This window comes from Lontra canadensis, unplaced genomic scaffold, assembly GCF_010015895.1.
Source record: "Lontra canadensis isolate GAN:19392208 unplaced genomic scaffold, GSC_riverotter_1.0 scaffold45, whole genome shotgun sequence".
Taxonomy (NCBI): Eukaryota; Metazoa; Chordata; class Mammalia; order Carnivora; family Mustelidae; genus Lontra; species Lontra canadensis.
The window spans coordinates 14,143,497-14,157,818 of NW_022631039.1; the positions used below are offsets into that span (position 1 = coordinate 14,143,497).

A 14,322-nucleotide genomic window follows, 5' to 3' on the forward strand; every position below is an offset into this window, starting at 1 on the left:
GCCAGGAACAATTGGAGGGGCGGCCTGGGCTGCTTGGCAAAGGCCTGATGTCCACAGAGGGGATTTTTGGTTTTGTTTTGTGTTAAGATTTTATTTGTTATTTGACAGAGAGAGCACATACACCAGAGCAAGCATACTCAAGTGGGCGAGAACAAAGGGAGAGGGAGAATCTCAAGTTGACTCCATGCTGAGCATGGAGCCCGACACAGGGATTCAGTCTCATGACCCTGAGATTGTGACCTGAGCTAAAGTCAAGAGTCGGATGCTTAACTGACTGAGCCGTCCGGGCACACCAGCAGAGGGTTTTAACCCAGACCACATCTTCCCTTCAGAGCTCAGAATTTTGTCAGAGGGCCTGACTTGGCTGCCAGGGCCACTCTAGGCTGACTGTGGGGGGAGGCCCGAGGCCCCAGCCACCTCACCTCCCGGTCCCAGCTGTGCTCCCCTGCCAGCTGCCTCCACCATGAAGGGGCTGACCTCCCACAGGGTGGCTGGGATGGTGGCCAGCGGACAGCACCTGCTTTGCTGTCAGAATCCTCTGGCCTGAGATGTGGGTCGGGGAAGCCCACTGATGGGGAGCCGTGGCCTTAAGAGGTCCCAGGATGGAGCTCAGGCTGAGGCACTCAGGGCCGGAGATGTGTCTGTCCAAGTTGGCAGTTCTACTTGGCCCTACTTGGCAGGGCCAAGCAGCTCTGAGTGGGCATCAGGCTGAGACCCGGGCACCTCACTGGCGCACTCGGGCCACTGGTGCAGAGGGGCGTGTACCTCCAGCTGCCCTCCTAGGAACCGTTGGCGTATTTGAAAGTGTTTCTTGTGATCCTATCTGCTTGTGCTTCTCAACACTCCAAGGAGTAAGGGGAGCTTGGAAGAAGGGGCTGCACATCGGCAGCCTGTGCGAGCAGGGCGCCTGGTCTCCGTCCTGAACCCAGGTCAGTGGTCTGTTGGGGCACAGACCTCAGTTGTCGCCGCCCTGCCCACCCAGCTCCCTGTACTTTCCCCAGCAAACTGGGAAGAAGGGGATTAAACCACAGTAGCGCGTGTACATTTAGCAAAGTAGAGACACAGTGGGCTCTGTGGGCCAGCACGGCCGCATGCGGGGGCCCTGAAGAGGCTTTCTGCAGGGAAGGTCCAGCCGCCCACCCGTTGGCCTCTCACTTGCACTCCTCACCCCTCCAGGATAAAAGCATTTCTCTGAATTTCAGACTGTGATCTGGGTCTCCAGGGTTATGTGCCCATAACCACTGCTCTTTTATCCTGACATGTCTGCTGTCAGGGTGAAGTGCTCTCTCCTGCTAGCCTTTATATGATGGAGAGAAGGAAAGCAGTTTATTTTTGTTCTGCGTCCTTCCCACAGGCTTTCCCAGCTGCCTTCCAGGACTCCAGGAGGAGCCAGGTGTTGGGCAGAGATGAGGAGCAGGGGCTGGAGGGCAGAGCTATCCAAGGGCGCCGTGGACATGGCTGGGGACAGGTGGCATGGCCCCTTGACCTCGGCACCCAGCCCCAGCTCCAGACCCCACTGCCCATGCCCACCTTCCACACCCGGGCTCCTGGCGACAATGTTCTCTCTTTGGCACCCACTTGGCCATCGGCCTTCCTTGTCCCTCACCAAGGACTCTAGGAGAGCAAAGGGCTGCTGAGGAGAGGAGGGGCAGGAGTGGCCTAGAGAGGAAAGATGGTGGTCAGAGTTGGGGGGACATAGTCTCCCAGCCAGCGCAGCTGGAGACTAGTGTTGAGGGTGGGGGGTGGGAGCAGGAAAGGGCTGAGGGCAAGTCTGGGCTGGGTGCAACCTCCCCCCGATTCTGGGGCTGGTTCTGGGCCTGAGTGCAGGCGCCCCAGGCACGAGGTCTCCATCCTGTCTGGTGGTCCCCGGGATGTGCACCCAGCAGGAGAGCTTTGGGATGGGTGGTCCAGGCTCTCAGCAGACTCGATGAGGCCACTTGTCTGCTCTGCCAGCCTTGCCCACGTGTGGTTGCCACCAGCAGGCCCGGCGCTGGGGATGGGTATGGCAGGGTACCTGCATGTGGGTGCAGAATGTGGTCCCTACAGGTCCTGGGGTCTCGGGCTCTTGGTCACTGGGACGTGGAGGAGCATCTCATGAGTGCCACATGCACAGGCCACCAAACCCGCCCAGAGGAAGGCTCCGCTCGCTCCCCAGGAGAGCCTGCATCAGAGCAATGGCATTTCCAAGGCAAAAGACACATCTTTTATTTATTTAATCCAAACCATCATGTGAATTATTCATTCATGTTTATATAAGCAATTGAATGGCAGAGTAAGGGGGAGGTCAGAGCACCGTCTTTGCTCTGCCCTGAGTCACAGCCAGAACTCACCGTGTCCCTCCTGAACACACTGCGTTAAGGTGACTTCACCGGAGAGCTGCTGTCTCTCGCCCGACCCGCACCAGGCAGGCCGGGGTCAGAACCCTCTTTAGACCTCTGACAGCCTGTGGGACCTTGTGGCGGCTCCCCCACCCCGACCCAAGCACCCCTGCTCTTGCCCGTCAGAGGGTGACGGGGGACTTACTTCATGCTGTTGAGCAGGCTATGTGGGGTAGGGTGTGCGTGCTGCCTGGCGTGTGGTCCTGGCGCCTGGGTGCCCCTCCCAGGGGCACCTGGCAGGTGGCCAGCCTCATCCGCTCCTGATCCGAGCCCTGTCTACTCGTGGGAGTCCATGAACTCTGGAAAGGGCAGCATTTTGGTGCCTGTGGACGAAGGGGCTCCTACCTTCTCCAAGGTCAGGCTCTGTTATTACCAAGATTTAATTTTCCCCGTGGACATCTGCGATACATTAAAGGCCGTGCAGCCTCTGACAGGGGTGAAATATTGCCTCGGAACCTCGGTCAGTGGATTTTCCCTGGTGGAATGGGCTTTCCTCCTGCTGGCGGACCCATCCTCGGTGGGCTGGCTAAGAGACACAGGGAGGAGCGTGGGGTCAGAGCCGCCAATTACCCCCTTGGATTTCATAGTCTGATTACTTGATTAATCCAGGGCTCCGTGTGTGTTGGATGGGGGGGCAGGTGAGGGCAGGGCATGGGGATGGATATGTGTGGCGGAGAGGCCAGAAGGAGCTGTGCTCTGGTATCAGGAGGCCACATTCAGAGCAAGAATGTGGCCAGCCCCAGGCTGCTTGCAGAGGCACGAGCAGTACAGACAAGACAGAGGATCTGTGCTCACAGGCCTGGTGCCACCCGGAGCATGTGAGGGGCAGGGGGCTGTTGAGAGCTTGGCCTGGGGCAGAAGGCCCTCCCTGTGGCCTTGAGGCAGCCGCAGAGCCTATGGGAGCCTGTGTGTGGCTGTTGGGCTCCCTTCATTGGTGGTATGGCCTGAAGCACGCCGCACTTCACTGTGGCCCCTTAGGGTCCCGTGAGGTCCAGCTTGGTCCTCGTGACACCTCTGGAGACGGCTGTGTGCCTGACTCGTACCCAGGAGCTGCAGGGGGAGGGCCTTGAGGCTTCAGGTCAGGAAGGGCAGAGCGGGTACAGGGTCTCCAGTGGGTTTCCCTCCCCAGAATGCAGGCTTCCTGTCCCCTATCTCCATCACCTCCTCCAGGAAATGACCCTACCCACATCTGCTCATGTTAAGCTGTCTGACTGGACCACCTGCTCTCAGCCCCGCCAGGGAGCTGGTGGTTGACGGGCCTGGGCCTGGGCGTCGGTCTGAGAACAAGGGGTTGCTGTCCCCATCACGATGGGCAGGGCTCTGAGCTGGGCTGACCGGCTCCGAGGCTGGGGGGTTTCCCCACCACCCCCTTGGCCAGGGGACTCCTGTCTGGCCCAGGGGAATCCCCGTTGTCAGCTCCAGACAGGACCACTGGGAAGGTCCTGGTTTCAGAGGCTACACTGGTGTTCGAGGAGAGCCAGCCTCACTAATGAATGGTGGGGGGTAATCGAGCTTTCATTACTGGGAAGGCACCATGGGGGACGGAGCCATGGTAATTGCTGTGTAGCCTCCCGACGGCTTTGCACTTGGCACGGCATCTTCTCCTGCACAGGCCTAGACCGTGGTGGGAGTGACGGGTGGGCCCGGGGGCCTCTGCTCTGAATGGCGCTGCTAGAGCCATGTGGGGGCCAAGGGGACCGAGGGGCCTGACTTCACCTGGTGGCCTTGTCTCCGGGTGCCAGGGGAACCCCAGAGAGCATGGTCGTGAGTCTCTAAGGCATCTTTTCTCAAAGACCCCCGTCCACCTAGCGCTTTTCCGTCCTGGCCCATGCGGGTGGGTGTTGGCCCCTCGGCAAGAACGCGGCTACAGCTGTGTGTGGGGAACCAGGGCTGCAGGCCAGGCCTGCGTCCCCAGTCAGAGAGCACTCCTCCCTGAGGGCTGTGGCCAGGGGCTGGTCCCTGCACCCCCCACGTCCCAACCCAGGCCAGCTTCCGTGTGCCCTGGTTGTCCTTCAGGAAGGGACCAGGCCAGGGGTGGAATTGGGGCTCAGAGCCGGGAAGGGGTCTGGCGTTCAGAGCCCTGCTCTCCATGGAGGCACAAGCGCAGACTGCTTACGGCCCACACTCTTCACTCCCGGACAGCGCACACACCGGGGCTCGCCAACACAGGTGGCCTGTCCAGCTTCCTGGACCCTCTGCCCGGAGTTCTGACCCTGGCCCCTGCTGCCACCCTGGCTTGCAGGCTCACCTCCTCTCCTCTCCCCCTCAGAGCTGAGGAAGCAGGTGGAGAGCGCCGAGTTGAAGAACCAGCGGCTCAAGGAGGTCTTTCAGACTAAGATCCAGGAGTTCCGGAAAGTCTGCTATGCGCTCACGGGCTACCAGATTGACATCACGACAGAGAACCAGTACCGGCTGACGTCCATGTACGCCGAGCACAAAGCCGACTGTCTCATCTTCAAGGTAGGGCCTGCCGGGACCCGCCGTTCGCGCTGCTGGACGATGGCGTGTGTGCGGGATCAGCCTCACTGTGTGTGCGTGGAGGCCCGGGCCAGGGGCGTCTCCTGACTCTCAGCCAACCCCAGCTCTGCCCTGCCCCCCAGGGCCTCTTGCAGGAGGCATCAGGCCCTGATCTGGCTGCCTCTGGCTGTCGGCCGTCCCTGTGTGGCTGGGAGGGAGAGGGCAGTGAGGACCTGGGCATCCCGCACCAGCCGTGCTCAGGGGACAGCTGGAGTAATGGGTGAGGGTCCGTGCTGGGCCAGGGAGGCGCCTCAGGACTGGACCATGGCCAAGGCCAGCGTGCTGCACTGCAGGACAGGAAAGAGACCTCCCCTCCGTGGGACTGTGGGACATGCACTCGGGCTTGCTGGTGAGGCCAGGGCTGGGACCCCCAGCTCACAGAGGGCGGGAACTACGTGACCCGTGTTGGCCCCAGACTCTCTCTGGAGATGCTGCCGGGGTGCAGTTCCGGACGGGACCCGATAGGTGTCTGTGTGAACTGTCAGAAACGTACTTCACTCCTGTGTGATGTCCCGCGTCTTGGGAGAACTCAGCATTGCTGATCATTGTTTCGCATCTTGTAGAAATACCACGGTTTCTTTTAAATGTTAAGTAAATTAACAAAGATATACAATTCGCTCTGGGCAGCCACCACAGAGTGGAGACAGGCAGAAGTCACTGTCAGACCCCCAGGCCCTCTGCCATGCCCCCCACCAGACCCTCTGCCATCCCCCCCACTGGATCCTCTGTCGTCCTTCTCCCAACTCTTCGCCGTTCCTCCCGGTAGTCGGCTGTCCCCCTCAGACCCTCTGCCATTCCCCCTCCCAACTCTCTGCCGTTCCCCCAAACAGTCTGCTATTCCCCCCAGACCCTCTGCCGTCCCCCTCTCAAATCTCTGCCATCCCTCAGACGCTCTGCCATCCCCCGAGCCTCTGCCGCCCCCCACCGATGGTCTGCTGTCCCTCGCCACCTTCAGCTCTCCCCCATGCCCGAGGCCTGACTATGCTCAGCAGCCCCGCATAGGCACGTGCACCCTGTCCCAGCTCTGGCCAGGGCTTGGTGCAGCAGGGGCCCGCCAGGCTGGCGGCATGCACAGAGACTTTCCAGTAGCTTTGCAGAGTCCTGGAAGCACGGGCTCCTGCTCGCCATGCCCAGCCTTCAGGGCAGCTCCCAGCCCTCCTGAGCAACAGGGTATGGGGAGGACTGGCCAGAAGCAGGAGCCGTTTCTCTCATTTGTCCATGGAAATCTTGGGGATGGGTCCATAGAACAGGCCTGGTGATTTCCGTGTCCTTGTCTAGCCTCACTGCCTCTCCACAAAGCAGGGGACCCAGGCACAGGACAGGGCGGTCCCTGTCCCTCCTGTACTCGGCTCTCAGGCATTCTCCTAGATGCCCCGGTGGCCCCCGTGGAGGACGGCCGCAGGCCAGGCAGCTGAGAGACCGCGACTAATGGGTCAGGATCTCCTTCGGCAAGCGCTGGTGCTGTGCAGCCTCCTGGGATGGGATGGGGGTGGTGGGGGTGTCCCGGGAAACAGAGCCTAGGAACGTGCATGTATGCACATGTGCATGGACATCTGCATGTGATAGGCACATGCACAGGCTCCCCCCTACCCAGACCCCCAGCAGGGCATGGAGGCAGAGTCTTCTCGTGCCTGTCACGGGGCCCTGCTGGTCGGGAGCCAGCCCAGCTCCTTGCGGATGGCTCTGGACAGGTGCCTGCCTCCCTGTGTCTTGGTCCCCTGGAAGCCCAGCTTTGCCAAGGACACTGGTTTTCTTATCATGTGCAGTCTCGTCACCCCATGGTGCCTGGTGCTGTGTGGGCAGGAACAGATGGTGGGGTTTTGCCTTTCTCATCCTGGCTCTTTAGGAAGGATGGGAAGCCATGTTGGGTAAAACAGAGGGACAGGGATCTGGGGCCATGGGGCCAGCTAGGGGCCCCAGACACACCCTTCCTGCCCCGAACATGTGTCTCTCCCTTCAGGGCGAGGCTGTGAGTCCCCAGGATTCCAGCGTGGGCCCTGGGCCCTACATTGGACCCTTTTGTGGGTCCAACTGAGGGGCTCTCCCCTCCATTCTGCAGGTGAAGCCCACCCTGCCCCGCCCAGCCAGTGCCCCCATCCTGCACGGGACACAAACCTGCCTCTTGGGCTCCCCGATGTGGCCGTGAGGGCCTGCCAGCCTCAGTCCCCCATCCCTCACCCCCAGGGCGACCCCGGCTCCTCCCTCACTCTTCCACTGAAGCCTCCCCCTGCTGCTCACACACATGTGGGCACCCGCTGCTCGGGGCACATCCACGTGGGGCCTTTCTCGGAGTTCACGGGCCACCCCACAGGAGGGGTCGGGTGGGCGGAGGGTCCGTCCTCTTGGCTGGCTCAGCCTTCTGTCCACAGACACGCTCCCTAGTGTCCTGAGGGACGGTCCCCTGGCACCAGCTGCCATGCCTTGGGCAGTGCTGGGCAGGGCTTGGAGAGGCGGCTGCTGCTTGCATGTTGTAGGGCCCCAGGCCTCTGTGGTGGCCCCATCCTCCCCTGTGACTCTGCCGGCAGGAAGTGCTGGGCTGTGGGGAGCAGCTAGCCAGCAGCGGGCAGTCTCCACAGACTCTCTGGAGGTGTGTGCGTGCATTCACATGCTCGGCCAAAGGCCTCCCGGACACTGACGACACCGAGCCTCTGAGCTTCCTCTGGGCCAAGGGCTGTGGGGTCCGTGGCTGGAGCTGCCTGGCCTGTCAGGAGTGCTCTAACCCGGCACTCTGAGTGACTGCTGGTGAGTCACCTGTCACCTTTGCCTGCTCCCTGTCAAGGGACAGGATACCCCATCCCACCCTGTCCTCTGCCTACTTCCCCGCTCAGGGCCTGGCACGGGCAGGATGCTCGCTGAGGACAGACAGATGGGGGAGAGAGTGTAAGAAGCTAAGTAGAAGGCAGACCGACCCTCTGCAGACACTCACTGGCTTCCAGGGTCCCAAGAGGGGACGCGAGGGGCCCCGGAGCCCTCCCACCCTTGGCAGGGTCACTGCACTCTGTGGGACTCAGCTTCCCCACCCACAGTGGTGAGCTCAGTCTGGATGCGCCCCAGGGTCAGAAGGGCTTCGCCAGTGCAGGGCTGCCCTTCGGTGGGGCAGCAGGGCAGTCTTCTCTGTGGGCTGGCAGTCCTGAGCATGAGAGGCTCCGGACGGAGATGGGCCCGAGAGACGGGGTGGCCCAGCGGCCCCCATGCGGTGTTGGGGCCCTGCCACCTGGGGGCTGATGGCAGACTCCCGCGGCGGTGGTGGTGGAATCAGGCTGGAGGGGGTTACGGTGAAGTATAGCCTCCTGGCCCCTTTGCTTTATTGTATTTTGTTTTCCCAACAGTGATTTTCAGGCAGGAAGGGGCCCTAGGCAGAGTTGGGAAATAGCTGAGCGCTATCCCAGCTGAGCGGGCTCCGCAGATGTGCGCCGCCGTGACTGAGGGCTCAGGCTCACCCGCGCACTCTGTGCGAGGACACACGGTGCCAGCGGTCCGGACATGCCGGCTGTGTGCGGGGAAGAGGTCTGGCCTGGGGCCGCCACTCCGAGGACAGCAGGAGCTCTGGCCCAGCAGGGGCCTGGCTGCATGCACACACACACACACACACACACACACACACACACACACCTGCCCCAGAGCAAAGCCTGCTCTCCCTCGTGCTCGTGCCAGTGCAGGGGCCTGTGAGTTCCCAGGACCAGCCAGAGCCCTGGTTTCTGTGGCCCGTCGTTCTGTGTGGCTGTGGTTCAGGAGCCCTCCTGCCCGCCTCCTGCAAGAAGGCCCTGTTGGAGGGAGGAGACGAGGATGGTGACGATGGCAGCTGAGTCTCATGCCAACGCCCTGTGTGGTCCAGCTGTGGACAGGGTTGCTGTGGGACGTGTGGTGTCCTCTCGGCCTAGCCCTGGTGATGGTGTTGGGGCCGGCCGGTAAGGCAGAACCCAGCTTCTGGCCTCGGCAGAGTGGCTGGAAGGCAGCATAGCCACATCCGGGGCTCACCTGCTGTCCTGGGGTCTCCCGTCTGTCCAGGGCACGTGGCAGCATGCGCCGGTGGGGACTGGGTGTGAACTGGACCGCAGTACACACCCCATGTGGGCCAGAACCTGAAACTCTAGAGTGACTCCACTTGCCACAGCGAGGGCTCTGGGGACTCGGGGGCTGCAGGAACCTGCCAGGTGCCGACCTGCTACCACGCAGTGCTCCCCGGGGGTGTGGGCAGCACCCGTCCCGCACGCTTGCTTGTGTGGATCCAGGCACCCCCAGGAGAAGTTTGGCTCCTGTGGGGACATCCCTCCCCTCTGGGCTCTGCTTTTGGGGCTTAGAGGCACATTGGTGGCAGCCCGCTCCCCAAGCCTTGCCCCAGAGCTGTCTGAGGATCGCCTTGCCCCTCCCATCTGCTGACCAGTGTTTGGGGACGGGGCTTCTTCCTTTGCTTTCACATGTCTGGGTCAGCTGGCCTTCACAACCCCGCTCAGGCATGGCCTCCCTGAGAAGCAGGACCTGTCTGGGCTCCTCCAGCGCCTGCCTCCCCACCTGGCCCCCAGGAACATCTCTGCAGAGGCCGGGCCCCCCGAGCAGCTGGGCAGGAAGGCAGGCTCTTGAGGGTCCCAGAGCAGTGGAGACCAAGGTCAGGTGGCAGGCAGTGTGTCGGCCTCCAGCTCGCTTTATGCTGTGGGTCTCCTGGACGGTGCACCTGCTCTGATGGGGTGTACCTCTGCTGGGGGCTCTCGCCTCTCTGGTGTGGGCCCAGAGCTTACAGTGGGGGAGTGTCTCCTAGAGGGAGGTGACCTTTGGGCTGCAGGGATGGCCCCTGTTGTGTTGTGAACGGCGCCAGACTTGGGGTCAGAGCTATGGAATGTGACTGTCATTATGCCTCCCCTGGGCCGTATGGGACATTCACGGGGCTTCGCCTCTGTGAGCCTCCCCTTCCTATGTGCACCTGATGGCCGAGTCGGCCTCAGGGGTCCTCACAACAGGGCCCACAGACCATGTGTGGGAAGGAACCCGGCCCCCTGGACCGTGCGGTTCTTGGTGCTCAGCCCTGAGAAGATCTCACAGCATCACACACAGTCCCCGCAGGCACGTGCACACAGGGCTTGGTGTCTCCTGGGGCCGAGGCCGACGTGCAGATGGGCCTCTGCGAGCAGTTCCCTGCCTCTCCCGTAGAAGAGCAGCCTGAGCGCACATCAGAGGTCACGTGTGTCCCGCTCCTACACAGATTGTGCAGCTGCTAGAGAAGCCACGGGGGCTCATACCTTGCTCCCACCACGCAGTCATGACAGCGCGCTTTCTCCCTTGGGTGGGCATGTGGGCCACACTGTTCCTTGGTACCCCCTTGGGACGTGCCTGCTGGGCCCTGGCAGCCTCCCTGCACCTCCACGGACCTGGGGCCTGCCCCCTCCGGTCCTCTGCCAGCAGATGCCCGCTTGTTGGGCCCCGGGGAGGAGCAGAGCTGGTCCTGCCCACGGCCATCCATTGTTGAGGGAACATAGGCCCAGGCTGAGGCCCCTGTGTCTGCTCAGCTTGCCCCCAGAAGGGACTGGGTGTATGGCTGCCACCGGCCCCACCCCAGCCCTTGTGGCTGTTCTGTCCCCACACCCTGTGCGTGGTGTGGCCCTCGCGGGCCTGGCTGTGGCTGGGACCTGCGCAGGCTGTGCTGTCCCCCGACGGAGCTTTCTACTTTGTCCCCTGTGTGTGCAGCCTCTTCTGCTTGTAGGGCAACCTCGTGAATCAGCAGAGCAGCTCTGCCGGCTGGCTTTCCCCTGTGCCCCATCATCCACAGAGCACAGCCTCCCTCCACCGCCCGGGCTCACACCAGCCCCATTGGGCCTGGCTGGCACCGTTGCCGGGGGACCCCTATCCGATGGGCAGAGACAGGCCAGCAGTCTCCTGTGGCACCAAGGGCAGAGCCACCCACTGCAGAGGTGGCCTCCCATGGGAGCAGTTGCTGTGGGTCAGCAGAGGCGGGGAAAGGGGCCAGAGCCAGGCTGGGGAGATGTAGAGCCGCCCTCTCCAGAGGTGGGGAGATTGGGCCAAGCAAGAGAAGGGATTTGGACAAGGCCGTGGTGAGGAGAGAAGCTTGTACCATGGGGCGATGTCCATGTGGCGTCATCTTGCTGGCACAGGCCTAGTGGGCCTTGCAGTTGCCACACCAACAGCTCTTGGCTAGAGGAGGAGGAAGGGGGGCTTCTGGGAGCAGGAGCTGCCCCTTGTGCCCCAGGAACAGCTCCCTTTGTTAGGTACTGACCCGGAAGCAGCCCCGACAGTGCAGCCCCACGTCGGGGCCTCGTCTCAGGAGAGGAGCCGGTCTGAAGCCAGGTGCACGTCTCTCTGAGGCTGCCTGGGGACATGCCCCACTCCCCACCGTGAGTTCTGCGCCCGTTCCCGTGGGCCTGATGGTCTGATGGTGTTTTGGCAGCGGGAGGGGGTTGCTGCTGTCCCTGTGCAGTGTCTAGCTGACACAGGCCACTTCCCGCATTGCTGTCTTCCCATGCAGGAGTCCCAGATCCTACGGCAGAGACGCCCCAACAGTGGGAGAGAGCGGGTTGAAGGGTGAGCTCGCAGGGACCAGTGTCCCAGCACTTTCACCTGCACACGAGAACATCTGCCCGGGGCTGCTCAGGCCTGTTGGACACAGGGCAGGCACAGCCTGGCCTTGGTCCATTGCGGCTCTCCTGTCCCCACCCGTGTGGGATGCCTGCCCTCCCCCACCAACCCCTCAGTCCCTTCCCTGCCAGTCTGCCCCCTGGGTACCCCTCGGCCTGGACCAGGCCGTTCTCCGATGTGCTTTTAGATTGCAATAGGCTCTCCCATGAGCGGGTGGAAGAGAGTGAGGACCCGAGGCCATGTCCATAGAAGCAGTGTGTGGGCCTGCCGCTCTGTGGGCTGGAGAGCTGGCAGCGCCATGAGAGCACAGTGGCTGACTCCGGGGACGTCTGTGGGCTGCCCCTGCCAGGCAGATGGGCGGCGTTCCTGCCGTGTCCGGTGGCTGCTGACCGATCTGGGTGGCCAGGCATGCTGTGTCTGGAAGCTTGGTGGGATCAGGCCAGCCCCACATGTAAGTGCCAGCAGTGCCTCTCGGTGGTCCCCTCCTGGCACTCGTCTCCCTGAAGGTGACTTTGTGGAGCAGATGATTTACCGCAGAGCGTGGCTGGCTGCTGGGGCACCGCGCAGGTGCACGGGGACATCCCTGCAGTGTGGCCTGCAGGCCTGATGGTCTAGGGGGCACTGGGCCGGCCTGGGAGTCGGGACCTGGAGGCCTAGTCAGGCCAGGGCCTCTGCACCCTCCCTGCCACCGTGGCTGTGTGGCGACTTTTGCAGAACAGTCAGGACTCCAAGGTGCCGGGACATGGCCTGGTCTCACCCCTGCATTTATGCATGAGGGGGCCAGCATCCCAGGTTGGGCCGCAACTGTCCAGTTGCTTCAAGTCAGATCCTACAATCAGAGTTGGAGTATCCGTTTCTGAGCTGAGTAATCGCGAGAGAAAGGGGTTTGCTCTGTTTTCTCAGATTTTTAAAGGAGAGGAGAAAAGGGCCCTAAGGGCACTCAGACTTTGCTGGGTGAACCTGGTCTTCCGTCCGCAGCTCCTGGCGGGGGAGCCTGGCCTGTTGGGGGATGTTAGGGGATATTGGGGGGGGGGGGGAGCCGCCCTGCCTCGTGTCAAGGCTGTGGTGTGGTGTGTGGAATGCACACACTGCGGAGAGGGGGCTCCTGCTGGTTTGGACAGAGAGCCCCGGACAGTAGAATACGGCTGCTCCTGGGAGGAACACGGCTTAGTCCTGCCAGCTCTCCTCCCTCGTGGCCCCAGCTTTGCCCTCACTTTGTGCGGATGGAGGCCTGGCTGCGGGAGAATGGTGGGTGAGCCTGGGCATCTATGCGGCCCCACCAGGCAGTGGAGAAGTAACAGGGCTCCTGCGTGGGAGGCCCGGGGGGAGAGGGGGAAGCTGTGCTGTTTCTCCTTCGCTCCCTCCCCTGACAGGCAGTCGAGACCACGCACAGGCTCCTGTCGGAAGAAAGCTACTCGTGGAGCATTCCAATCTCCTGCTGTAACAATGAAGTCTAGATAGACACTTTAATTTGAATTTGCCTTTTTTGGATCCCCTGAATTTCAAATAGAGTTGGTTTGAATACATGCTGACTTCAAAACCTCTCTCATTTCTTCAGCTGAGCGGGCTCAGGAATCAGGGTGACCCAGAGTGTCCGAGTAGTCGTGTGGAGTGCACTGTGGCCCCCAAGCCCCCTCTTCCCAGACATACTTGTCCCCTGGGCCTCAGGAGGAGAGGCCAGGCTTATGCTAACCTGGACGATGCCCAAGCCAGAGCCCGTGCCTTCTGGTGTCCGCCCTCCTGGGGTGGGGGGACTGGCTTGTTGAGGGGGATTGGACAGCAGCTGGGATCCCAGGACACAGCCCTCAGTTCAGGATGAGGAAATGTTCCCAACATTGGGAAGAAAATTCATGAACATGAGTAAAGAGCTGGCTGACTTGGTGTACAGTGCTGCCTTTCTGGTTACAAGACACAATCGGGAAAGGCTGGTGACCTCTTGGGATGATAGCTTCTTCCCAGGCAGATGGACCATGTCCTTCCAGCAGACAGTGGGCCCTCACACTGTGAGCAGCACAGTGCAAAGGAAGACCTGGTTTCAACTCCAGCAGCTTATGCAAAGGCCCTGTGGTCAAGGGGGCCCAGGCATCCTCAAAACTGAAATAAGGCTCTGAGGCTAGATCCCAGGGATTTTGGAGGGGGCCTGAGGGGAGGAAGGTGAGGAGCAGGGCCTGGGGCACACAGCACCCTGGCAGCTAGGGCAGCATGTCAGCTCTCCAAGAGCTCTCAGGAGCTCATTCAAAAGATTTTAAGACAGGGGCTGAGGGCTTAAGCAGACTATTAGGGCGTAAGCACAGAAGCGTGAGGGGGAGGGGTGGTGAGTGGAGTGTGCAGTCCACGTTCACAGCGAGGTGAGCCCCTGCCTCCCCTGGGGCCGCGACCTGGCCCCATGGTCACAGCCACAGACCCTCTACCCGACCTCCGTCCTGTGACTCCTGCAGGCCTGGACTCATGCCTCCTTCCTCGCTGGTGGCCATGCTTGCCTGGTGGCCACACAGAGGCCCAGGTCCTGATCATACAAGCAGCTGTGGGAACCCTATCCAAGTATAGCTGGGCCTGCAGGGTAACTCTCAGCCACGTGGGACCCCGTGTCCGGGGGGCAGCATGGGCTGGTCAGCGGCTCGCTTCCGTGTTCATGTGTGTTTCCTGGTGAAGCGGGCCCAAAACACGGAGTTTTGTCTCCCGCTCCGTTCAACGCCGGATTATGAGCATTTTCTATCTGGTTAAATGTTCGTCCCAGTGATGGGCTCAACCGTCCCGTGAGGAACCGTTTGTGGTCCTGCCTTCATTGATTCGGGTATTCCTTTGTGCTCAGACGGGTTAGCCGGGTCTTCCGGTCCATCTG

At 61.8% G+C, this 14,322-nt stretch overlaps 1 protein-coding gene across 4 annotated transcripts in view; it reads left to right on the forward strand.

Annotated features, from left to right (window-relative positions):
* LOC116876547 (mitotic spindle assembly checkpoint protein MAD1-like) overlaps positions 1–14,322 on the forward strand; it is a 190,673-nt gene that overhangs the window by 142,749 nt on the left and 33,602 nt on the right. For all 4 annotated transcript variants that reach the window (XM_032872806.1, XM_032872807.1, XM_032872805.1 and 1 more), the window contains exon 7: positions 4,648–4,838. In XM_032872806.1, the coding sequence (XP_032728697.1) occupies positions 4,648–4,838 (191 nt within the window). The remainder of the gene's footprint in view (positions 1–4,647; positions 4,839–14,322) is intronic.